Here is a 26,011-nt window from a genome sequence, read left to right on the forward strand (position 1 = left end):
TTTGCTCTTTGTGCGCGGCTTCTAATCCGTTTGGAATTTCAGACACGCCAAAGTGGCGCACCGACTGAGCGGATCGGAGCTGAGTTGAGTTGAGCATGCCACTGCCACAGGCTGCCAGGCTGGTTGTCGTCCACTTGGTGGCTTGGCTGGTTGCTGCTGCTGCTGCTGGCAAAATGTCAAGTGTCTGCCTCGGAAATGAGGCCGTTGTGGTTGTGTGTCACAAGAAGAAGAATAAGTTGCAGCCAAAGAGAGAGAGAGAGAGACAGCAGCTGGAGAATGATCTATCTAGAGGAAAGCTCGATGGAATTGTGACATCTTATTTGGCTGAAGGATGCTTCGTGTAAGTGGTTCCAGTTTATTCTCGGGGGAACACCGTGGCACATCAGGATATGGTATTTGGATTGCCCCACTATGGGTGTTGCATCCTCTGTCTATATTGCGGTACTTCAACAAGAAATGACAGAGAGACTAATGTAGGGATATTTGCAAAGAAAATTTATAGAAAAACTCTTTGATATCAGATCTTTAATAAAAAATTTAATAACCCTATTCCACCATGGCCCATTCGTCGTATGAAAAACATATTCCAGATTTTTTTCACTATTGGAACTACTAATGATACTTAAAATGATACCGATCTCTTTAGGAAGATTTCTTAGATTTTCTCAGATGAAATTTCACACCAAAAGATCTAACCAAACAAGCTTTACACATTCCAATAATATTTATCTCACTAAAATAATGCGAAAAAAAATCTATGTACATTACGTATACGTCAACCTTCAGTTGATCCCAAAAACCACTCATAATAATTCCCTTTCGCCACTCAAGCATCACATTTTGGATTTGATGAAGGAGCTGGAACCCCTCGGCGTGGCCCCAGCACACGCCATGCGAAATAATAACAGGCCATTCGCCTTAGATTCGACCGCCCAATCACTTGATCACATGTTATGCAACTCAAAAGATACAAAGATACAGAGACAGAGAGAGAGAGAGAGACAGAGAGAGGGAGAATAATATAAATAATAACAGTTGGCGAGAGAAGAAAAACTGCATTTTCACGCAAGTGGATGAATGGAAGTGAAATGAGCCGACGACGACTATGACGATGACGATGACGACGACGACGAACGAAAGCCAGTTGCAGTTTTCCCCCAAAACAGCGTCTGTTGTCTGCTGTCTGCGTCTCGGCTAGCCAGCCGTGTGGTGCCCCCAGCAGCACACGCCACACCAGGCTACGCCTGTTCGGCACCATCCACATCCCCATCTCCCACCCCATATACGACTCCCGATCCGATCCCGAACGTAGTTGAAATTGCATGCCGAATTCGCCAGACAACCAACTAACCAACCAACCAGTTTCACTTGCGAAAGCAAACAGCTTCCATTTCCATTTCATTCGACAGTCGACCGCCGTTAGCTGGAAACGCGTTTCGGGGCCCGAGCAGCGAGCTAAAATCAAAAGTACTTGTACTCGTAACTCGTAACTCCCGGAAACTCATCCCATCAATCAGTTCAGGAGCACTTTTGTTGCAAGGAAGAGAAGATGAAGGAGGCCGATCTGGAAGAACAGTATGCCCGCTTTCCGAAAATCAAGCGATTGGAGGTGCAAAAGTTTGTCGAATGGATTCATGTCCAGCCGCACATCTCGAAGCAATTCTCGGAGGGCGAAGCCCTGCATTTCTTTCACGCCTGCCGCTACAGCATGGAGGTGGCCAAGCAAGTGCTGGATATCAATCTCACGGCCCGCACCCACCTAGATGAGTTCTTTGTGAACCTCGACAGCGAGCGACCGGAGCTACGGCGTGCCATGAAAACAATGTAGGACTAAGCTCTTCTCACTGAGAATTCTATCCAATTATCTCCAAGTGTAATTATAGTTCTATTGTTCCGCTGCCTGGAGCTACACCCGAAGGCTATCGTGTGATTGTCGCCAAACTCGAAGACCTCAATGCATCGAATTATAACTTTGCGGATGCCATGAAACTGTAAGTGGAAGATTAACTGACAGACAGCTCTGGAATATGACTCCTGGAATCTAGAGGAAGATACAATCCTTTCAAGACTCTTTTGGTAGTTTTCAGCGCTACCTGTCTTGGAGTCACGTTTACGTAGGCAATCCGTTTATATATATATTTCGAGTTCGAGGTCAAAAAAGTAATATCCGAATTCCCAAACACTTGCTCAGCTTTAGTAGTATTTTTAGTATTAATGGCCAACAATTATTGCAAAAATAGTTAAGTACAATTTGCGTGTCATTTGCGAGCGGGACGTGTAGCGTGATTATGACAAGGCATACTGAAACAAGAAGAGATTAAGGTCCGAAGTGTTTAATGTCACCCCGAACACAACCCCAACCCTAAAACGTGAACCCGAACCCGAATTGTGTTCCGTGCACGCACACAAGATCTAGCAGCTGTGGATACACAGTAGCACAGTCTCACTCAGATACGATACTCATCTACTGGCACTCGCAGATCTGATCTCAGATGATATGTGCGCTCTATATAATGGTTATCAATTAAAACATAGCAATTAAATGATCAATTATAAGGGGATACTGATATCTCTATAGTAGCTGCGGTTAAGTATGTGTTTTGTGCACTTTCAGATATTGCATGATATTCGACTTTTGGATGTACGAAGATGGAATACAGCCCGGCCATGTGATTGTAATCGATCTGAAGGGCTGTGCCCTGGGGCACTTGGCACGCATTGGACTTCTCCAAATGAAGAAATTCCTCTTCTACTTGCAGGTAATACTCTTGACTCTTAGTTAAATCAAATTGTATATGTTTCCTGTTGCTGTAGGAAGCGGCTGCCATACGACTGATTGGTTTCCACTTTGTCAACATTGTGCCTTTTATGGACAAGATTATGGCCCTTATGAATCCGTTTATGAAGAAGGAGTTGACAAGCGTTCTTCATATGCACAATGACATCAATGACTTCTATAAATTTGTACCGCGCGAAATGCTGCCAAAGGACTACGGCGGACCGGGGGAGGAGACCAGTCTGGCCAAGGGTGAGCCTCAGAATATAATTTACATGGATTTTGTGTATTAAATTGACATATTTGCAGAGATCTATTACAAGAAACTGTTGAACAATCGCAAAGAGATGCTCGAGTTTGAGACGCGGCATCAGGTTAATGAGAAACTGAGGCCCGGGAAAGCCAAGACCGTCTCCGATCTCTTTGGCATCGAAGGAAACTTCAAGAAGTTGGACATTGATTAAAAATTTGTGGCATTACTATTACTATTAAGAGGCAGAATTAATTGTTTACAGGTGTTTGCTAGTACTAATAAAATGTTCGTTTAATGTTTATCAATTAGTTGTTTAATTGAAAATCATGATTCAGAAATCATTCGATCACTATGTAATCGATGCAATGTGATTGATTTGATGTTTGTTTCTTCATGTGAGAATGTGTGGATGATCCTTAGGTATTGACATGAGTTCTTCTTATGTGTTTTTCCGTGAAGGTGGTGTACCTTTCTTATTAACCTATAATTTAAAACTATAAAAGTTTCTTTTTTACACACTGCCTCAGCGCAAGATCCTTTCCTCGCAGTCCCTGGTAGTCCTTTGCCAAAGCTTTTCTGATTTTATCTGTAAACAAAAAGCGACTTTAGTTTTGTAAATGTTATTAATTTTTGTAATAATATACTTATTAATGGTTATCCTTTACTCCATGGGTTTCGTTGTAAGCAAAGAAAAAATAAAAGTAAAAACTCCTTTTCTGTTCTGAGGAGATATTCTGAATATCTAGGCAGTCTCTAAAGGTGGGAAATCCGAAATCCTATATTGTGTACCTCCTACAACACCAATCCTTACTGGTGGAAGTGTATTTGGTTCACTTGGTTGTGGTGCATTCCCATTGTACTGTTGACGTTGTTGGTGTTGTTGCTGCTGTTGGCATTGCGGCTGCGGTTTTGGCCCCTGCGAGCTGAGGACTTTGGCTTTGGCGGCTGCTCTGCCATCACAGTGTACGGCTGTACATTGCTGGTCACGGCGATGGGTACCTTTATTTTAATGGAATAGAATGTCAGTATTATCGAACGTGCGACTAGACGAGGCAATGGTTGAGGGCAACCTACTGGTATATTGTAGTGCTGTATGGGCATCGGCTGGGGGGTGGCCAGTCTGTTGGCATAGCTGTACGTGTTTATGGTGTTGCGCGGGCCGGATATGATGGTAGCAATATGCGGCACTGATGATGTCGGCGTCGGTGTTATCAGTGAGGTCGTGTTAACGACGTTGCTGACTGATGCCGTAGCTGACACCGAGGTTGGCTGCGTGGCACTGACCGACACTGGGCGTACATATGTACCAGACGGCAGTCCGGCCAGCAGGGGAGCAGGATGTTTGAGCAGACTCTCCTGATTGGAATGGCCGCTGAGGGACATCATGGTCTGCCATTTTTTGGGGGCTGATCCGGCAAAAGATCCACCAGATCCAGATCCAGACCCAGTTCCCGATCCCGATGCTGTTGGAATCGGCATTGCACTGGACGCTGTCCGATGCAACTGTGGGGTGGGAATGGCGATACTAGTTGCTGGCGCTGGTGTTGGTACGGCTGTCGCTACTGGCATCGGTGTAGCCATATGACTGGCAATCGGAGTGGCCATCGTTGGCTTTGGCCTGGAGCGGGTCGGCTCTGATACCGGCGGTGGCGTCAAATCGATCGTTTCACCCAGCCCCAGGGCGCTGGCCTGGCCGCATGTGGCCGAATGTAGCTGCCAGTGCATCTGCTGGCAAGGATAGTCGCAGTATGAGGTGTTCCAGCAGCAGTACAGCTGAGCCTCTCGCATACAGTTGGCGCACCACTGTTTCTTCTTAGTTTCGTCGACGGCATGATTCCGTTCCAATGTGCTCTGCTGACGCATCTCGCTGATCACGCGCTTGTTCTCCTGATCCAGCGCCTTGCGCATCTCGTTGATCATTTGCTCGTTGTTGCGCTTTATCTCCGAAAGCTGGCGGCTGTAGTCCTGCTTTAGGCGCTCGTTCTCCAGGGCGAGGCTGGTGATGCGAGCCTGCAGTATATTCTGGTCACCGCCGCCCAGATCGCTAAGAGTGTCCTCGATGACGGATATGAAGTAGTCCGTGATCTGTGGGAAAACAACGAGTATTATTTTAAAATGCTACGAGTATCTTCAAAGAATAATCAGGAACTGGCTTACTTTGTGTGCATTGTCTTTGAGACGTTGAGAGACGGGTCCGGCGTGCGCTGGATAGAATTGGGAGCCATCCGACTGAAGTGGACCGCATGGACGAGGCACCAGCTTGGGCGGAGCCGAGCGCAGGAGCATTTCATTCAGAGCTGCACAGACGAACGAATCATTCTGTCTCGACTCGCTCACCATGATCTCTGTGGGCAGTCCGTTCAGAGCGTTGGCCAGCAGGCCACCGGACTCCATAGTGGGCGGCATGGATATGGCTTGAGACGTGGACGTGCCCATCTGGGGCATGCTCAAACCCGCCAGAGGCGGTGGCATGGAAGCACTGCTGCTTTGCACTGAGGTGGGACCAGGGGGAATGGGAATGCTTGGTATAAACGTCGAGCTCTGGAGTGTGCTCTTGGACACGGCTCTCAGGGGAGGAACTGGTATCGTCATCGGGCTGTTCAGAGTGCAGCCGCTTGCCTGCTCCACGGGTATGACTACCATATTGGATCGCAGCAGGCTTGATGTGTTGGGTGCAGGGGGCGGCTGCGTCAGCGGTTGAGGACGGTCACTTTTTTGCCGCACATTTGGCGGTGCAGGTGGCGGTGGCGGTGGCGTCGGCTTGCTGACCACGTACATGCCGGGTGGTTTGACGCTCGGCAAATGGCCGGGCGAATGAGCTGGCGAGGTGGATGCTTGCCCCGACAGAGGCAGAGGGCCATATGGGACGCCCCTGCGTTTGGGTGGTGCCGCCTCCATAGCTTTGGCCGCCGCGGCTGCCTGCTTGTGGCTGATCTTTTGGATGGACGTGTCGCCCACATAACGCACTGAAGGCGTCTCCTCGCGCATCGTTAGCACTGCCTCCGCTCTGGTGGCCTGGGGCTGTGACTGCGGCGACGGCGACGGCGGTGGAGGCATTGCCTGTGCCACCAAGTTATGTCTACTGTTGTGGGTGTCCGATTCCGTTTCCTCTTCGCTGAGAACCTCTTCCTTGATGGCCACGAGCTCTGGAACAGGGGCAGCAGGCTGGGCCTCGCCTGGTTCTGGCGGTGGAGTGGGCACAGGCACAGGCACTGTGATCCTCGGTTCCTGCGGAGTATTAACCTTCTCATTTGGCTCCTTCTGTGCTTTTTGCTGTTGTGGCTTCTCTGCCGGTGCTTTTTGTTGTTCCTTGGCTGGCTTAGGTAGCTTGGCAGAATCAGGGGCAATAGTTTCCTGCACTTGAGGGGGTTCTTCCTCGGGCTCTGGTTCCGATAGCACTTCGGCTTTGACTTCGACAAATGGAATCACCTTCTTGATTAGCTGCTCCTGTTGCCGCTCAACTTCGGACCTCTTCAAGCCCTTTGCTTCGGCTCTCTCCAGTTCACGTGGCTGCTTGGCCACTGAGGGCTTGGAAGCTTTTGGGGCAGTGGTGTCACTTGAGGAGGCAGCTTGTTGCTGTTGCTGTTGTTGCTGCTGCTGCTCGCGTGATATCTTGGTGATGGTCACGCCTTGACGACGTCTGACCAAATCCACCAATCCGCCGAGAGGATCGGGCGTGGTATCGATTTGAGAATCTGGCAATTTTAAATGCATCTCCGACTCAAGTTCGGAAAAAAGGAAGTCGTCCTCCTTGTCCTGCTCCTTCTCTTCCGGATTATTCGCTTGTTGTTGCTGCTCCAGTTCTGCCATCTGCTGCTTGCGTGCTGCATGCTTTTCGCGACGACTCAATTCGGAGGTGCCGCTGGTATCGATTATGGAATGTTTACGCCTCTTCCCGGCCACCTCTGTACCCGCCACTGAGGCGTCGGCTGGTGGTATGGCCTTTGCTGCCAGGTTCTTCCGCTTGAGCAGCACCTTGCAGCGTGAGTCGGTCAGCGATTCAGCCGAACGGGGTATGACCTCATAGTTGTTGCTCTTCTGCTTGACATGCTCATTGCCGGAGACCGTGGCCGTTGCCTGTTCTAGTCCCTGAAGCTGCTGTGATGAAAGCGGCGGCGGCGGCGGCGGCGGCAGCGGCGGCGGTGGAAGCTTCTTGTTTGGACTAACCGACTGATCCGACTCATTGCCCGACTCTGTGGCGGCCTTTGTTTTCTTTACAATGGACAACTTATCGCCTGCTGTTTTACGAATGAGAAACTGCAGCGGCGTCTTGTTGGCCGGCTCCAGATCACGATCGATGGCCGCGTATACGCCTGGCATCATATTCTCGAGCTGCTGCTGCTCCTCGAGCGGATCGTAGGGCGTGCGGTAGGGGGCATAGTGGAAGGAGCCGATTTTCCGCTTGATATGCTCAATATGCACCTCCACCTCATAAATGCAATCGACCAAGTCTCTGGCCATGCGACGACTGGTCTGCATATTGGGATTCAGGGCCGAGTACAGGAAGCAATCCTTCACGGGCACATGGGCGCGATCATGCTTGCCAAAGAAGCGCACATTCACCAGGCCTTTGTCGGCACCCATGGCCTTGGCGGGCCAGTAGGGAAATCCCTTGAGCTTGGCCCAGAGCAACAGATGCGGCTGACGGCAAACCTTCACGAACCACTCGTCGCTGGAGTTCGCATTCAGATAGCACTCGGCGCAGGTGTCTATCTCGATGGTCTCCTCGCGGCACACCTTCACCAACTGCTTGGCCGGCTGCTCCACCTTGAGGTCTGCAAAACGAAAGCAAATTGAAAGGAAAGGTTGGTCATTGTGCAGTGAAAACACAGTCGACTCTGAATGCTGCTCACGTACCGCCAGAGTCCATTATCAGGGCATTGTGCTGCATCCACTTGACCTCACTCAGGAACTCATCTACACTGCAAAAGGCGTTGTTTTTGATGCGCGCGGACAGAGTCGCGAAGCTCACGGGATTCACAAAGAATTTTTTGTACGTTTCCGGTAACACATCCTCTGGCGCCCGCAGCTTCTGGAGCTGCAAGAGAAGAAGAAGGAGACACAGGAAATGTGAATTTTCGGGTTGTATTACCAAAGAAAAGCCAAGGGAATTAATTGGAAAATACGAATTGTTGCCTCTACAGGGGAGGGGGATGCAAACCACAGATAGGAAGTGGTCTGCAAGCTAAGGCAAAGCATAAATAGACCCAAATATGACATAAAATGACGAGTCTATAGCTTTTCTAATTGTTTCCAATGCCTAACTGCCGGCAGGCGGCGATAGCATTAAATGAATTAATTAATTAATGGTCCGCGTGGCGCGAGCATTTTAAGCATATATAACGAGAGAAAGTCCCACTCGAAAGGCCGTCGTAATTAACTTTTATTTAAATGGGTTACACATTAATTGGCTTCTTAAGGCAACCATTGGCCTGCTTCGTGTCCGTACATAATATTACATAAATGCAGAAATGCCCCATTAAACGTATGCCATATGGTGCAGAGCCTAGTCTGAAGAAGCATGTGGCCAGGGCAGACTTTAGTTTGTGTTAAAATTAACAAAAAAGAAAACAAAAAGAAAGCCGATAAGTACAGCGCATTAAAGAGATCATTTACACAGCCTGTTTTACAAGCTATCAGACCTCATTATCGAGTAAACTAGAAAGAAAACAATATATCAGTCGCACAAATATGCCTGCCGCTGCGGCCCTTCGACGGCCATCTAATGCAGATTTGTAAGTACAGTAGCGCGTACGGCACGTGAGTCGTGAAGCGCTTCCAACTATCGCTTCCACTATAGCTGAAGCTTAGACAGGGCACGTATGTCATTGCAGCGGAGCCTCCTTCTCCGACGTCAGCACAGAGAGCGAGTGATAAAGAGAGAGAGAGCGAGGGGGAGAGCGAAACCCAATAAACCAGCGAGACATTTCAGGTGTCTACTCAAAGCATGTTTCGTCACTGCAGAGATAGTACGAGTAGGAGCGTGAGCACACACACACACACACACACACACACACACACTAAGCGTCGGCCATACCCAGAGACAGACAAAGACACACATCTCGTATATCTCATACATTTTGCTGTTTTTGCGAAATATTTTTTCGCATTAGCAAACGAATGTGTCGAAGATAACGAAAAATCTTGATGGGTAATGAGATACACACACAAATATATATACATATATGTATGTACATATGTATATTCCAAGCATAATCACTTACCCCGCACACTTGTTTCATGCGTTCGAGCGCAAAGCCTAGCAGCTGGCTCAACAGATCGGCCGAGACATCGTTCCGACGCAACCTGTAAAAACGAAAAATGTATATAAAGAAAAATGTTCGCATTTGCAAGGGGAAAAGGTCGGGGTCACCTTTTAGGTGCGGGGTCAAGCAGCGTACACTCGGGACACTTCCAAGAGTAATCGAATTTTGTGGTGGCTGGACGCACACAGTATGAGTGAAACGAGCGAAGACACTTGCTGCACGCCTGCAGATTGCCGGATTTCCGACACTTCCAGCAGAAGGGATCCCAGCCATTCTAAAATGAAAAGAACGTGCAAGAATACGAAGATGGAAGATGTTACACTAATTAATTATTATTTTTGTTTACCCGTGGCGGCGTTTTGTAGATCTGCATCATTCGTTCATATACCTTGTCTTCTGGCTCTGGCTCCTTTTCTGTTGTCTTCGGATTACTGAAATCCAAGAAGGCCGACACATCGGTATCTTGCATACTGCCAGCCGAGCTGTTGATCCAATCGCTATCGACCTCGGTCGAGGTTTTAGGGTTTTGCTCCGACTCTGGATCATTTATGATGCTGTCCAGAAAGGCGCTATGCTTCTTCGCAAAATCCACGTTCTCGGTGCGAAGATTGCCGCGTTTCGCTGGGCGATGCTCCTCATTGCTACAGCTGTTACTTAGCGAATTGGTCTTGCTGCGGGAGCGAAGGTTTGAGGGGCTCAATTCCACAGTCGAACTACTATTACTATCCTCGGCATCAAGCCCCAGGACGCGTTTTCCGCAATCGTTGACCATGGAAAGACCCCGCTCTTGGCGTACTTTCGTAGCCAGCCTTTCAACCCATTCGGTATCTTCGGCGTCCCAGGACGGGTTTGGTATGCTCTTGCTGCGTTTCACAAACAGATTTTTCTTGCGCTTTCTGTTGCGGCTGCGGCTGGAAGAAGGCTTGGGGGACGACCGCTTCTTGTGTTGCTGGGCCCGTTTCATTAGCTGACTTGTGACAAAGCGCGACTTGCGGCGCTTCAACTTCGATCCATCGGCCACAAAGTGGCTGAGCACCTCGGACTCCATTTGTGACCTTTGGAGGGCCACCATCTCCTTGGGCACCTTCGTCGTCTTGCCCTCCTTCTGTGGCAACGATACCAATGTGCTAAGGTCCGACTGCAGCTGCAGGTGCGGTTGCGACGGCACCTTGGTAAGTTTCATGGTGAGCGGTGGTCCGAGTGTGGCCGATGGACTGGAGTTGGACGAGTTGCTGCTGCCGGCAGCCGACCCCGGTGGGGCACTCACCACATACTTTTGTCGCTTGTGGGGCATACTGGGCTCCATATCATGACTGTCCGCCTGAAGTAACAGCACTGGCTGGGGGCTGTCGATGGCGGAGAGGGCCTCGAATTCAGGACGCGGTATCGAGTTCACGCTGTCCCTGCTGTCGCTGCTGTCCGTTTCCATGTAGATTTAGCAAACCTTCGCTTCACTGCAAAGATTATATACGATGATATGGAGGCGTTAGGGTAATGTAATGCTAGAACGTTAACCCCAACTTCAACTGCGAGAAATCACGACTGGGAGGCCGTGAGACCGCGCGAGCGAACAGATGTGACGAATACTCTCAAAATGGCAAATCTATGTATAAATGCAAACTGTCACGCTGCTGCTGCCAGCTTGCCTTTCGGTGCGGTGCTGCCTGCTTACTGTGGCTTCTGTGGTTGTTGTTTCTTTGATTTTTTTTGCGTCACCTGAGCAACTTCAGCGAGTGGCAGCAATCGCTTTTTGAAAATTATTTAACCTACGCATCGTGGTAGATCAATACGCACACCCACACACACGCACAGGCACGTACACGAGCACCCACCTTCAGGGGATCCTGGGAGGATGTTTCAATGGCCGGACGCGGCTGCGGACATGGTCTGTGGAACAAAACAGCTACTATTTTGGGCCTCCCTGGCGACAGTTTTTGCTGTTGCTGCTGCTACTGCTACTCTTTTTGTTGCTGTGGCCCGCCGCAATATGTGTGAATCTGTAAGAAAATGTGCACTCGGTAAATACAAAGTTATAGTTGCTCGCGCTGGCCCGTCAAGCAAGCGAGAGAAATAAAGGGAATATGTGTGTCTTGCCAATTTAACTTCTTGCGACAGCCATCGACGAGTCGCTCTGTTATGGGTTATGCTCTCTTTTCTGGCCTCCGGCGCTATGATCAAACCAATTTCACATTAGAATTCAGACCTAGATTGTAGGGTGTATGCAGTCGATGTACCTTTTTCCTTATTTAGTTTACGCTTTTATTTATTTTCGCAAAATTGCCGCGACGGCTCGCTGCCTTGCTTACTTGGTTATTTTTCTTGTATTTGTTTTTTTTTTACCTTTACTTAAATTACTACATGGCAACTACACAGTAACTACACAAGTGCTACACAATGGGTGGAAAAAGAGGGTATGGACGACCGACTCGTTTCTGCGTTGCAGGACAGAGCAGTAGTATGACCGATGTACCGATGAAAAAAAAACTTAGCCCACTTGACCAAACTTGTGTTAAACCGCAGAAATATTGTTTGTAAATTCTTCTTGTAGATCCATCCTATCCCAATTGCAAAAAAACCCCACGATATCTTTTACCTGAACAGCGCTAAAATTCTTTGTGGAGAGTATTTTAATACCCGCTGGTCGACAATGGGTTAGAGGTTCTATGTCCACGATCGGAGATTATATTCCTCGATTTTTATGTTCGGCTCAATATTACTCGCTAGATAGAGCCCTCAACCCTGAACACATAATTTGATCCGATTGATAAATCAATTTTCTACAACGTATAATTATTTGAAGTTCTCCCTTCTATTCGATTGTTTGTAAAATAGGTTTTAAACAAATAGGTCAATGCATATACTATATGGTTAGTGATAAGACGTATGTAAGTGTTTTTGGAATGTAGGGAAATTGTTTCGATGCAAAAAATAATATTGTCCCGATGAAACAGCCCCCCATCAACCGGCTTTCGATACTATCGACTGTGCATTATAGCTGGGCGCCTAAGTTTGAAAAGGAATGAATGACAAGGATATGAATGCAATCCATTGGAATAAATTAGGCAGGGTCCCACGATTTGAGAGAGCGAAAGTTTAAAAATGCTTTAATATGCAAAAAACTGTAGGTATAACTGTAGAGTTGCGGTGTCCGCAGCAACTCACAGCGTTCCCCCTCGTTTAATATACTTTCTATGGCCTATTATCATTTAGTTCAGGCATTTTATAAATATTTTATTCATTTAGAGTTACAACGATATTAAGCTATTATTTATTTAAATTTTACAAACATTTCCAAAGATTTACATAAAAATAAACTAAAAACGAGGGGGAACGTTGTGAGTTGCTGCGGAGACCGCAACTCTACAGTTATACCCGATACTAAGTCAGTATGGCTCTCCTCCGGCAGACGCCGCTAATATTAAACGACACGATAAGGAGTGCGTGCGAGAGAGACAGAAAATCAGTCTGAGCGTGACGTCGGGTGCTGCGTAGCCAGTGCAAATTGATTTGTTCCTTTTGGCTATAAAAATGATCCGATCTGATCCAGATTCAGCAACCGGATAGATATGGTCATTCTCTATGATTCTGCGTTTTTAGTTTACTCGAATCTGCAATATTGTGGATGCAACAGATTTTCGTCTTTTGTGTGGGCGGAAGGGGGTGATACGAAATTTTCAGATATACCTTTTATAGTGAGATCTAACAGAAGTGCGGATACCAAATTTGGTTACTCTAGCCTTAATAGTCTCTGAGATTTATGAATATCCCCAGATTTGCATCCTTTACGGGGGCGGAAGGGTGTGTGGCGAAATTTTGAAACAAACTCGTCTCGGTCCGATATATTAGGAGTGTGGATACCAAATTTGGTTGCTCTAGCTTTTGTAGTCTCTGAGATCTAGGCGCTAATGTTTTACTCTAAGCAAAGCCGCCTATGCTACGTGTGTGTTAGAGAGAGACAGGGCGAAAAAAAATGAAATTGTTTTCTTGATGCTGGCTATAATAATAATACGATCCAATTCAGATTCCGCAGTCTTAAAGATATGGTCATTCTCTACAATTCTACGTGTTTGGTTTTCTCATATCTTTAAAATTGTGGATGCCACAGATTTTCGTCCTTTGTGGGGGCGGAAGTGGGCGGGGCGAAGTTTTGAAATATTTTTGTAGCAGTGACATATCACAGAAGTCTGGATCCAAAACATCGTTGCTCTAGCTCGTATAGTCTTTGAGCACTAGGCGCTGAAGGGGACGGACAGACGGACAGACGGACAGACGGACGGACGGACAGACAGACAGGGCTCAATCGACTCGGCTATTGATGCTGATCAAGAATATATATACTTTATGGGGTCGGAAACGATTCCTTCTGGACGTTACACACATCCATTTTCACCACAAATCTAATATACCCCAATACTCATTTTGAGTATCGGGTATAAAAATTGTGATGTTGTTATCTGAGAATTCAAGGTGTGGCTTAAAATGTAATTTATCCGCAATCGCAAAATTTAGTATCAGAAATAGAATAGACCTATTTTAGGAACAAAACAGCCGATCAAACAGATGCATAAAGCTCAGTTTAATTAATATTTTGTATTAGGTTATCATAAAATACAAAAAGAGCATATGTATGTTTCATAGATCTATGAATCCTAATTATGTAGATACTTATAGTAAGACTCAATAGCAAACCATAGTCAGCCAGCACTAATAGCTGAATATTTGTTGAAATTATCACGTTCATCTGAATATAGTATAATAATTACCCTAATAATGAACTGAAATGCAGGAACGTTCGCATGAATTCGAAATGTGGCTAACGACCTTAAAATTAATATATATAAATCAAGGGGGTAGGTAGAAGGTGCACAGAACAGAAGCCTTTAATCACAATTTGGAGAAGTTTAATTAAAATTAAAAGCCATTTTAAAGTAGGACCAGGACTAGGCTGATACTACTATACTCGAATAGATATGGACATAAAACCCGGGGCTAACAGGTAAACAAGTTATGAATCCCATTACATAAACCATTTCCCAGGCTGACAATCCCCAACCCTTGGAAGGGTCCCGTTCCCATATTCCCACCCACAACCACTCACACCCACACCCACAGTCGAACGAACCCAGGGAAAACGGTTGAACTTCTACAAACGGTTTTCATATATTCATGGCAAATTATAATGCTTCGGGGGGATAAAAAGCGACGACGAAGAAAGACAAAAGTTGGCCCATTCATAAGGGTCACACTTGGGGAGACACAGCGACAATGTCGGAGTCCTGGCTGCTGCTGTCCCTCTTCCCACTTTTACCACGATCTACTCCACTTGTAAACATGCATCTCCATATATCAATAAATTGAGATTACTTACATAATTTGTATTCCAAAATCCAAAAACTGTTAAAAAAGTTGCCATGGCCCCGTTTTTATACGATTGTGTGTCCGTCCGGGAGCGCGTGTGTGTTTGTCGTTGCCAGTACATGAGTACATCGTGGAAAAAGTTTTTTCTTTTTTATTCGGCAACGGAGAGAAAGATTGTGGATGGAGTGGGCGAGAGGGAGTGCTCCTCGGGGAGCAATTCGGTTAATATTCGGAACATAAATTTGCAAAGGAACCACTTTAATCAATGGCCAGGTAGCGGCATCGGGATAGGTATAGGGAAATGTGATATGGGGGTATATGGGGATACAGAGGTGCAATGTACCATTAAGCAGAAGCGGGTATTGATTTGCTGAGAGTGAAGAGGGAGAGCAAAATAATGCGACTGTGGATAGCCTTTCCGACATACAGACAGGCATAAATAGCCGAGCACACGGCCAGCCAGCCACGGGGTTTCCACAAAATCCGGACATTGTTTGTTTTGCTAGCGGAAAAGAAGATGAAAATAGAAAAGAGAAGGGAGTAGGGAGTAGGAGATGAAAAATCGGATGGAATGGAACACTGTAGAAGGGATTGGGATTGTGGAGGGGAGGGGATGCGTGCCATTCATAACACATATTGAATTTCATTTTGTGGACACTGCGCCACAGGCGACCCAACACCGACACCGACGGCCCTGCCTCAAGCGAAAGATAACTTGCATAATCGTTTCCATGGACTTAAAATTTATAGAAAGCTTTTGCGGGCACCTGAGTCATGGGCTGGAGAGGCCATCCACTACCTCATCCACTCCTCATCCACTCCTCATCCACTCCTCATCCACTCTCCTTTCCGCAATCTACTACTGACCAATTATTGAGCCGTTGCCAAATGCAAGGGCATAAAATGAGCGCACATATTGCCAGGACGAGCGCTCCAGGACGAGGTGCAGGCGTAGGAGCAGGAGTTGGCATTGCCTTTAGATGTGGGCTTAGGATGTAGGAGGTGGAAACGGGGCAGCGGACCAGAAACAAGAGCAATAACTGTTTGGCAAACAGATTTATTTTGCCTGCCTACACAACCAGGAGCGGATTCCAACACTTTGAGGGTCCTCGGATATAATTTAATTAAATATTCAGTTGGGAAGCTCCCCCAAGCCCAGCGCATTATTGTTGCCAGCTGTATGCAATGTACAATATGTTCTAAAAAGTTTCGAGACCCCTTCAAGTTTCGTAAAATGTTTTAGGAACTTTGCTAATTCATTCCGCCTGCAGTTTCTCCACGATATGAGAGCCAGCTTGAAGTGGTTATCCTCGTTAAGAACACCCCCATCCGACGCTCCACAGCACTCGACTAGATTTTCCCACACATATCCTGGAGCGCCCCAACCAATTACCTACTTAGAAAAAGGCCGCTCCTGGCGGCTCAGGGCTCGCACACAAATATTGGTTTCCAACTTTCATTGCCACTGCGGTGGAGTGTGGTGGAGTGCGGTGGAGTGCGGTGGAGGTGGCTCCAGTTGCTGCTGCTGTTGGTCCTCTCCAACCTCTGCAATCCGCCTGCAGAGTCTGACCACAGACACCTCCCCACCCACCTCCCACACACACGTCGCTTGGGCCGCGTGGGTGCAGTGCATCATTTTTGCATTAGAAAAGTGCAGGGCCATGAAAACTGTAAATAACCGGAATAGAAGCCTAAGAGTCGGAGGCAGGTCCCAATGGCTCTGGGGCCTAGGCCAGCCGCAAATTATGCTTGTCAAAAATGAATGTTGCATACGTAACGCTGAGACAGAAGAAGAACACTGGAAGAGGTAGTCGAAGAGGCAGAGAGCCAGACAGAGGCAGCGAGGTCGCATTTAGAAAATCGCAGCAGCAGTTTGCGGTTGTCGTAGTCGTCGTCATGGCAGTACGTGCTCGATGCGTGCCAATCCCTGGAGGGTTCTCTATACATAACTATGGCAGAAGTCGATGCCAATGGCTATGGCTATGGCTACAGCTTGCTCTTGGTTCTTGGCTCTTGGGTCTCGGGTCTCCGGGTCTTCGGGCCTCGGTCTTGGTGGTTTTGTGGATTTGCCCGCAAAACGGATGCTGCTGACGTTGTTGCTGACGCAGATGCAGGAGAGAAGGCTAGTAGGAGAAGGAGGAACTTTTAACTAAATGTGCTTCGAGTGCATTAAGATGAAAATGTTATTACGACTGGGTATGGCTCTGAGGATGGGATGGTGGTGGTGGTGGGTGCTTCCTCTGCAGTCATTATTGAAGCATTTGTGAGGTGGCGGCGCACTGGGAAACGGAGATTAGGCGCGGAAATGCTCGAAATGTTAGTTTGGTTATCGCCTGGAATGGGCGATGATGATGGGGAATGGGCGAATGGGTGCAAAAAGTCGGAAATTTGATATGCCAAAAACCGTTTACGATCAACAAGTGATACGATGAGGAGCAAGTGCACCGAGAAATGCCAAAGGAGGACTCACTGGCAAATTATGCAGATTGCCTGATGATGAAACTGTGGATGGAAACTATGGATGCGGCAGGACACAGAGGACAGCAGGAAGGGGGCTACTCGGATATTGAGGAAGTTCGGCTGCAGTTGTTTGGCGAGAACTTTCCATCAAGCGCCCAGGAAGAGACATTGATTTGACTGCACGACGAGGAGAGAGAAAGAGAAGTTTTCCATTATGGAAATGTCATCAAATCGATTTTCTTCTTTTTCCTATCTCGTCCGTCCGCCCCTTTTTGTGCAATCATTATGACGGTAAATGGTGGGGGAGTGCAATTGCAGGAAAACTCGTAGTAGTAAAATATTTCACATGCTCCACGTACACGTTCCCTATAGAAATAAAAAGGCCAAAATGAGGTTTTTGCTTTTGTTCAATTTATTCATATTTCTCTCATATTTTATTATTATTATTATTTGCAATAATAACTGTTATTACTCGTTACTCGTATTATTATTATTATTCCATCTATTTAAATATAGTGTGTAATAAAGCTTGACAATCTATTAATGCTATTACAATGTATTTTTGGTTATATTGTTCGTTAAATGTTCTTTTGTTTGTCCTTCCATATCCTGTTATGTTTTCTGTTTCTGTACTGTCATGTTTGCTTTACCCACTGTCCTACTGTCACACTCTCAATCCTCCTCTTCCTCCCACTATTCCGTCCTCGTCAACAGCTGTATTCGTGTCATGTCGGGATGTTGGGATGTTTTTGTATCTATATATCGTTTTGAGTCATAATATAATGTGTGTGGGAGTGAGTGAGGAGTGAAGTGGGTTTTGGTATAGTCGAGTGTTGGATGTGAGTTCCAGAGAATGCTACGGGATGGCTGTGGGGCTCTGTGGATTGTTGAAATTTGACTAATTTCGGCTTTCAATGGAATTCAAGTTTAAATGCAATATGCTGATTCGTTTTTAATTTTTTTTTTTTTTAATGGTATCGTACAAAATTTGTTACTACTATTCATCATCCTGAATTTAATTTATTTTCGGGCCGCACTTCGCAGCACAGAGCACTCATAAAAAGTTAATTTTATTTCCCTGGCATTCGCACTCTGGTTTTTTTGTTGGTCGGTTTGTTCTATGGATGCACCGCAGTAGCTGCCTGCAATCGGATGCGGAGAGTCAGATGCAGATACACAGATGCGTGGCTCTCTACTGAGTGTATAGTATATGGTATAGTATGCCATGTAGTATGCTTTTGCATCTGTGAATCTGTGCATCTGCGTGTGTTTTCCATTTGCATTCACGCAGAGTAATTAAAATTATAGTTACATTTCCATCATCATCCGGCGCCGGAAAAGCGAGTGGCGAAACAGGCGGAGCCCGGGTGGAACCTGGGGATAGCCGTTTGTTTGTGCATTGATGGGAAATGGGAAATGTAGCTAAAAGCATAGTTTAAATGTTTCTCTTGTTAGGTGCTCTCTCCGCTCTCCACCATTCTCTCATTACTCTCTCTATTTGACTGTCGGTTTACACTTGTCTTTTGGCTCTTGCTTTTTGGCGGTTTCCATTTGTTTTTTTTTAATTAGTTAAAACGATTTTAAATGAATAAAATATCGCCCCCTGTCTGCGGTAGTCATTACTGCGTGGGAGAGTGGTGTAGAGGGGCGTACGATGTAATTAAAATTACCTATTTATGTACAAATCTACAGGGAAGTACGGGATCCATCCCCATCCGCCATCTATTAGAGCGGACCAAACAATAAAACTTTGATTAAAAAATTCACATTGCGCTGTCAAAAAGGAGGTACGCAAGGGCAAGGTGGTGTATGATATCTGAATAAATCGTAGGATGCAGGACGTGTAGGATGTGTGGGGCAGTTTGTGTGTTTGTTCTGTTTGCTGTTCTGGCAGCTCTCTATGTGCCGATGTGCAAATTTGCTTTCGGTTCAGTTCATAATATCAAAAAACAAAAGTCCCCTCACCAGCCAGCAAATATTGGACACAACAGAGGAAAAATTAATTGGGTCGGGGAAAGCCCGTCTAGGAAGCCCCCCTGGTGAAGTGAAGCTGTGCAAATATTTGCCCGAATACTTTCCCATAATTATTGTAGTAATTCATTGCATTCATGTGTTTAATTATTCCACAAACACACACATGGATACACGGATACACGGATACACAACTTAATGCATTCATCGTGTAAGCATGGGTGTGGGTGTGGGTGTGGGTGTGGTGTATGGGTTGATGGGGCTGTGGCTGCGAGCGTGGTCATGTATGTGGAATTTATCATGTACTGTACTTATCATTGACTTCTATAACTTACATTTTATATTATCAAGCTCGAATTTGAAACGTTCTACATACACAAAAAATACTTATAATGCGGCATCTCTCTCTCCTATTGTTCTCTTGTGTTCTCTATATAAATCTCACACCAATATAGGTATATATATATATATGATATACACATCGATATATAGCTGTAGAGTATCTCTGGCCTCGACCTCTCGAATTTAGCAATTAGTTTTCGATTTTATTTATTTTCAAATTTTCATGTTTCTTTCTACATTCAATTAGATTACACACAAATCCATACATATGCAGAGATATATATATATATATATACGTATATACATATATATGTATATTACGTAAATGGTATGCCATATATTATTTAGATTTGGTCTACTTGCAGGACAAAGTGTGTGTTACAGCGCGGGACAGTGATAGGGAGAGAACTAAAAGGACTCCTTCTATAGGTATTCTAGGATAGGAACGGATTAACTATATATACTATATGCATATGTATATGTAGATTGACTAGATGACGACTGCTAACAATACAAATCATAGGTACTAGGTTTTTGGCTCTGATATCGGAAGAACAATCCTACAGTTACTGCTGGAACCGGAAACAATCGCAATCTAGGATAACAGACTAAAAGTAGATTTGATTTAAAAAACATTTTTGGCACGCCTCGATGCAGTATCTATATATTATAGATATATGTAGGTAGGTAGGTAGGGAGTGTAAAATTATTTTTGATTTAAAAGTCCTTAAGCATTTAGGAATACATTTACATATGTACATAAAGAAGGAACTATTTTAAGGGGGGACTAAAGACTGTAATACATTCATACATACAAATATCCATTGTACATAGATAGTTGTTTATATCGGGGTGTTATAATAGATCTGCTAATATTATACATATGTATGCATATGCAAGTGCTAGGATGCTACGATGAATTCCCATCCGGTGTTCTAATCCTATTCAGTGTCTGATCTCTAAAACGTAATTCAATAAAATACTCGTACTCCTTCAACAAACTCTAGCACCCCAGAAGCAAATGCATCTTTCTTTGGTTTCATCTATATCTGACAAGATACATATATACTATAGAATCGTACTATACACCTTATGAAGATCAGTTTTGGTCGCTATAATCTCTAGCATACATTTATCTTTCGTTTATTTTACAGAATTCAGAATTATAGAATGGGTACAACTATTCGGTTTCTAGGTAGGAATGGGGTCAGTATGGAAAGATCTCTAAATGGAGTAAACATGCGATACATAAGTATATAGAAGTATATATATACGATAACGGTATCTATGTAGTGAAATTCAAAAGGGGAAATAAACTCTGTTCTCGGAAATAAACTCTCAAATTCTCATTGTTTCGCATTTTGATTAGGGTTTTCTGCTATATTCGTTTTTGATTTTGTGATCATTTGGGGGGTCTGTGGCAGTCAATAGATTGTGTCGGTTGCTATATAGTAGGTTTCTATACAAATTATCTGTGTAGACTCGAAACTGATATGAAAGTAAACGATTGCCAAGGAGTTGGGTTTCTGAATGTGAATCTGGATGAGGATTATGGAAATGGGACTGGTTCTGGTTCTGGGTTCTAGGGCACGAATCTATTGACCTATTTACACTTGCGTTCCATAATACTATAGGGACACAAACTCCCCTCTGTCCTTGTCCTGTCCTTGGCTGGTCTCTGTCTGGTGCTGATGATGATCCTGGGCCTGCTCTCCCCCGACGGACTGCTTCTCGGACTGGTTCTCGTTGAAGAGCGTCTCACTCTCGTATTGCTCCTCATCGGGCAGCGAGAGTGTGGAGTTGCCCAGACCCCCGCTCGCGGTGATGCGGCGCCCCATGTTATCGTACTTGGGGTACGCGGAGCTATCGCCGCCTCCGCTCTTGCCACAGAGCGGCCGCAGCGGCGTCACTTCGATGGGTGGCGTCTGGCAGGCGGACGGCGGCGGGCCGTTGTTGATGCAGCTGGCGCAACTGGCGGCGGAGACGGGCGGCATGTTGCTGGTGGCACTGGAGTTGGGGTGGTGGCACTGCACCACAGCCGTCACAGCGGGCGGTGGGGGAGGAGGCGGCAGCTCCATGGCATTGCTTTGGCCTCCGGCCACGCAGTGGTAGGTCGTCTGGTGGCTATGGGAGTCCACATATCCGCTCGCATCCAGGTTGTAGGTCACGATCTCGTCGTGCGGATAGAGGCCGGTGGTGGCACCTTGCTGCAATTGCTGTTGCTGCTGTTGCTGTTGATGTTGCTGCTGTTGCTGGTGATGCTGCTGCAGCGAGGTATCCTTCTTGAGGATGCCCCGCCGCGTCGTGTGACGTGGCAGGGTGGCAAATTGGCCCTCGGGCACACTCACCGTGCCCGAGCCTCCATCGTTGTTGCACTGCACGTCCTGCATCCGCTTGGGGATGTTCAGCAAGTCCGGATACATGTTGAGGTCCGCTCCGTCGAGCATGTCCTGCGTGACTGACACGCGGATGAAGATATTGCCCCCAAAGGCGGGGTTCGGCACAATGTTCGAGCAGAACTCTGGTGGCGGTGGAAAGACGCCCACATTAAGGGGGAACTCCTCGGAGATCTGGCCGGGATGTGTGTGGGTGTGGGTGTGGCCCGCCATGGACGTGGGCACGGTGATCATGCCGCATGTGGGATCCTTCACGGTCATCAGCTGCTGCCGCATATGCTGGTGCGGATGCTGCTGTTGTTGCTGCTGCTGTTGCTGCTGCTGCTGATGCTGCTGCTGCTGGTGCACCAGCATTGAGCCATGGCCCATGCCCCCGCGGTGATTATCCACGGCATGGATCTCGATCTGGTTGAAGCCCAGGCCTGCCGACTCCGCCTTGTTGATGCTGATCGAGTTGGGATTGTTGTCGATGCCATAGCTGTCGCCGCGATCGTTTGTGGTCGTAGTGACGCTCGAGTCCAGCAGCTTCTTCTCCTGGTCATTGAAGCTGACGCTGGACTTGACACCCGCCTTGTTGGCGTGTCGATGCTGGCGGGTGGTGCGCTTGCAGAGGCACACCACAAAGGAGATGGCGATCAACAGGAAGACGGTGCCGAAGATGCCCATGATGAGGCCGAAGTACCAGAAGGTCTCTGGGGTCTTCACGAGCACATGCTGCACTATCTCGCTGAGGTATATGCTGATGTTCTGGGTCATGCTGCCGATGGGATTGGCCCCCGTGCAGGCATACGTGCCGGCATCCAGGCTGGTCACATTGAAGACGGTCAGGTTGCTCCACAGCTTGTCGGAGGCGATGCTCTCCGTGTCGAAGAGCACGTTGTCGTTGTCCAGGATCTTGCCATTCAGTTCCCAGGCTACCTCGGGGAGCGGATCCCCGTACACCAGGCAGCTGAAGGTCGTGTTGCTCCCAATATCGATGTTCTGCACCTCCTCGTTGTTGAAGATCTCGACGCGCGGCGGGCAGCCGAAGAGCTCATCGTCGACGCTGTCCCACGTGCGATCCTTCTGGGCTGGCGGACCCTTGCAAACGAGGCTTACGGAGCTGAGGCGACTGGCCACATACCAGGAGCGGAACTTGCGTAGCTTGCAGTTGCACTGCCAGGGGTTCTCCTCGAGGGAAAGGGTCTTCAGGTTGGCCATGTGCTGGAAGACGTACTCGCTGAGGCTCTCCAGCAGATTGTTCTTGAGGTTCAGGAACTCCAGGAGATTGAGATTGGCCAACGACATGGGATCGATGTACGAGATGAGGCAGTCGTGCATGTCCAGGGTGCGCAGGTGGGGCAGGATGGGGAACTGGTAGGCGGCCAGGCGTTTCAGCGGATTGCCGTTCAGGTACAGGATCCTCAGGCGGTCGTTGCCCATGAACGTGTCCTTGTCGAGCATCTCCAGCTTGTTGTCGGACAGATCGATCTCCACGAGGATCTTCAGGCTGCGAAAGGACTCCTTGTGGATGTACTGCACCTCGGACTTCTTCAGGTAAATGCGCTGCAGATTGAGCAGCCCCAAGGCCGAGAACTCCTCCCGGTTCAAGTACGGTATGTGGTTGTCGTTCAGCACCAGCACCTGCAGCTCCGTGCTGAGGGTGCTCGGGATGCTGGTCAGCTGCAGGGAACTGCAGATGGCCGATTTCTTGCCATTGGTCCACTTGCAGGTGCAGTTGGAGGCGCAGCTCAAGGACCAGTCATCGGCCCCCGTCCAGGCCACCAAACAGACCACCAAAAGACACCAAACTAAAGAGAAATAGGAAATGCAGCAATGATGTGGTTACTATTTCCCTGTTTCCCAACTATTTCCCACTCACCTGGAAGACCCATCGTGGTCGTAGTCGTGCTGCTGCTCCTTCGATCCATGCTGTGCATATGGCTTCCTTCTCCTCTGCGGTTCGACGATATTCCTTCCGCTCCCGCTGCGTTTTGTGTGGCCTCGGCGACCCTGCCAATTGATGACCCTAAATGGCTTTGGCTGATTCGATTGCCATGTTTCACATCATGTTGCCGCCGCCAGCAAAAAGGTCTCCATTACTCCACATTACTCAGCACTTTGGCTACACTTGCCACACAGAAAGGATCTGCTCTGTGCTCTTCGTGTGCCACCACTCGACTCCCAGTATCTTATTGATTTTGCTTGCTTGCTTTATCCTTCTCTGCTGCTACTCTGCTCTGTTGAGTTCTGTGTTCAGTTCTTTTCTTTTAATTTGCTGGCAGAAAGGAAAGTTAGCCCTGCCTCTTTTTGTGTGCTGCTGCCACTGACATCGACATCGGCAGTTGGAGCTGGACCTGGAGCAAGGGCATGGGGTATCCTTTCTTTTAAATTCTTAAATCTGAAAAATGTAAAAGAGAATCCGGTATTAGCGAGACGACCACTCCAACAATGCCCATTGTAGTTGTATCGTACATACAGTAGAGTAGTGCCTCCAGTGGCTCTGCTCTGCACTTGCCCCCCGTTTGTAATCTCTGTTTACAGAATTTAGCTTTGGCTCTGAATAGAATGGGCAGAATGGGGAGAATGGATGTGGGGGAATGGTATCTGGGGTGCCTGCGAAATGGATGGAGGTTTAAATCGCCTTTCAACAACATTTTGTAATTTGTTGTACGTCCAGCTGGACAACACAACAAAGCACCAAACCACAGGCACATCTACATCCGCATCCACAGCCACAGCCACAAAAAGGTGGAGACCCTGGGCCCTGGACTCCGACTTTGGCATCGACATCGGCATCGGCATCTTTAGAAAATCAGCATCAATAGCCTGTCGAATGCTTTTTACTTTTATGTTCCTCTTTCTCTCACTCTCCCATTCTCTCTCGGTGTTCTCTTTTTTGTTTGTTCTCGTTCCAGGAGCGGTTCAGCATCACCTCTCTCCATTGGCTTGAAGCATACAAATACTTTTCAGTAATTTTAATCAACGGAAAATGCCTAATTTCACTTCAATCCCCCAACTGCGATTGAAAGGACCCCATAATAAGTTTTCCTGAAATTTCCAACCCCTCTCCCCCAAACACCGAAACGAGATGAATCCGCTCCGCTTCTGGCCCTGGTTCTGGGGCGCACAGATAGGGGATGGGACGGAGAGACAGACAGACAATGAAAACGTAAAAAGCTCAAAAGGTTCATTTGTCAATTTGCCATTTGAATTTGTATTTGAGAGAATTCACTTGGCCGCTTTTGCCGGTTTTGCTGCTTTGTCCTGCAGCAGCAGCAGCATCACCCTGCCACACCAGTTGTCCCCCTCCCCACCCTTTGGGGCAACCTACAAAGCAGACAGTCAAACCTTGGCAGCAACCTCAATTTTAGCTCATCCCTCTGGCCCCCTCCCTCGGACCCGTCGGTCGGGTGGGGTGGTGGTCCTGGCAATGCGGATAATATTTCCTGTGTCAGTGCACCAGCAGTTGGCAGTTGCAATTGCTGACTTGCCACACAGCGCTCGACTACTATCCATCCCGTCCCATCCCAGCCGAGTCCCCTCTCTAGTATATAGTGGTACCCCCATCGTCGACAGTTTTATATTTGCTGCTGCTATGAGGCGGCACTCGTGCTCGTGGGGGCACTGGAACCGCATCGGCATCGGCATCGGCGGCACTCACAGGTTCTTTGGTTTGATATTCATAAATGTGGCACAGTGGGCCAAAAAAGCAAAGCTAATTTGATGGCCAATTGCCAAGACTGGGACTGGGACCGGCCCGTAGCCAATGTGCGGTAGAATATTAAAAAAATATTATGGAAGAATATTGTATGTTGCAAGCAGGTCTGCTCTGACTGCAGCCGCAACTCGTAAAGCAAATCAATTAACTTCTGCCACATAGAGGGCGAAGAGGGGCAGAGAAGCAGATACTCGTACGGAGATGATGATGCCCCACAAAGATACGAGTTATTGTCTGGCTCTCTAAGGCATGTGGCCTCTGGCAGGCCTCTAGCTATCATCGGGCTAATCTCTTGGAAGAAGGTCCTGGTAATTGTTAACCTGTAAATGAAGGACTCTACACTGCAATTGGCATTTGGTAATTTGATTTCGTATCCCATATCCAGATAATCTCTGGAAGGGAAGCTAAGCTTCAAATGTTTCCATCTGGGAATTGGATTTCGAATCTGACTTGACTTCGCTTTCAGTATGCAGCAGTGCATCTCTAACA

General features: G+C 47.2%; 3 protein-coding genes across 3 annotated transcripts in view; 1 reads left to right on the top strand and 2 right to left on the bottom strand.

Annotated features, from left to right (window-relative positions):
* The first annotated feature begins 1,026 nt into the window (after positions 1-1,026).
* Positions 1,027-3,330, top strand: LOC108154895 (alpha-tocopherol transfer protein-like). The gene is made up of 5 exons (XM_033389354.1): positions 1,027-1,824; positions 1,884-1,991; positions 2,615-2,759; positions 2,815-3,028; positions 3,086-3,330. The coding sequence occupies exons 1-5, from the start codon at positions 1,550-1,552 to the stop codon at positions 3,238-3,240; spliced, it is 897 nt and encodes a 298-aa protein (XP_033245245.1). The 5' UTR covers positions 1,027-1,549; the 3' UTR covers positions 3,241-3,330.
* On the bottom strand, positions 3,320-11,629 carry LOC108154893 (protein kinase C-binding protein 1). The gene is made up of 10 exons (XM_017285337.1): positions 11,530-11,629; positions 11,128-11,292; positions 9,642-10,749; positions 9,403-9,569; positions 9,254-9,335; positions 7,887-8,067; positions 5,187-7,804; positions 4,104-5,114; positions 3,674-4,028; positions 3,320-3,615 (listed from the first exon to the last, which is right to left on the bottom strand). The coding sequence occupies exons 3-9, from the start codon at positions 10,722-10,724 to the stop codon at positions 3,837-3,839; spliced, it is 5,334 nt and encodes a 1,777-aa protein (XP_017140826.1). The 5' UTR covers positions 10,725-10,749; positions 11,128-11,292; positions 11,530-11,629; the 3' UTR covers positions 3,320-3,615; positions 3,674-3,836.
* A 5,919-nt stretch (positions 11,630-17,548) lies between these two features.
* Positions 17,549-26,011, bottom strand: part of LOC108157638 — a 45,630-nt gene continuing 37,167 nt past the window's right edge. Inside the window, exons 2-3 of the mRNA XM_017289782.2 lie at positions 23,684-24,202; positions 17,549-23,612 (exon numbers count right to left, since the gene is read on the bottom strand). Of these exons, the coding sequence (XP_017145271.1) occupies positions 21,055-23,612; positions 23,684-23,741 (2,616 nt within the window). The 5' untranslated portion in view covers positions 23,742-24,202 and the 3' untranslated portion in view covers positions 17,549-21,054. The remainder of the gene's footprint in view (positions 23,613-23,683; positions 24,203-26,011) is intronic.

Source organism: Drosophila miranda, chromosome 2, assembly GCF_003369915.1.
Source record: "Drosophila miranda strain MSH22 chromosome 2, D.miranda_PacBio2.1, whole genome shotgun sequence".
Classification (NCBI taxonomy): Eukaryota; Metazoa; Arthropoda; class Insecta; order Diptera; family Drosophilidae; genus Drosophila; species Drosophila miranda.

Bases quoted from the DNA above. Each gene is read 5' to 3' on its own strand.
- LOC108154895 (XM_033389354.1), top strand. From the start codon at position 1,550: ATGAAGGAGGCCGATCTGGAAGAACAGTATGCCCGCTTTCCGAAAATC. The intron at 1,992-2,614 runs GTAAGTGGAAGA...GTGCACTTTCAG, and splicing joins TTTGCGGATGCCATGAAACT to ATATTGCATGATATTCGACT. The intron at 3,029-3,085 runs GTGAGCCTCAGA...ACATATTTGCAG, and splicing joins GGAGACCAGTCTGGCCAAGG to AGATCTATTACAAGAAACTG.
- LOC108154893 (XM_017285337.1), bottom strand. From the start codon at position 10,724: ATGGAAACGGACAGCAGCGACAGCAGGGACAGCGTGAACTCGATACCG. The intron at 9,336-9,402 runs GTGACCCCGACC...TCGTTTTTACAG, and splicing joins CTTGACCCCGCACCTAAAAG to GTTGCGTCGGAACGATGTCT. The intron at 5,115-5,186 runs GTAAGCCAGTTC...GTTTTCCCACAG, and splicing joins TCAAAGACAATGCACACAAA to ATCACGGACTACTTCATATC.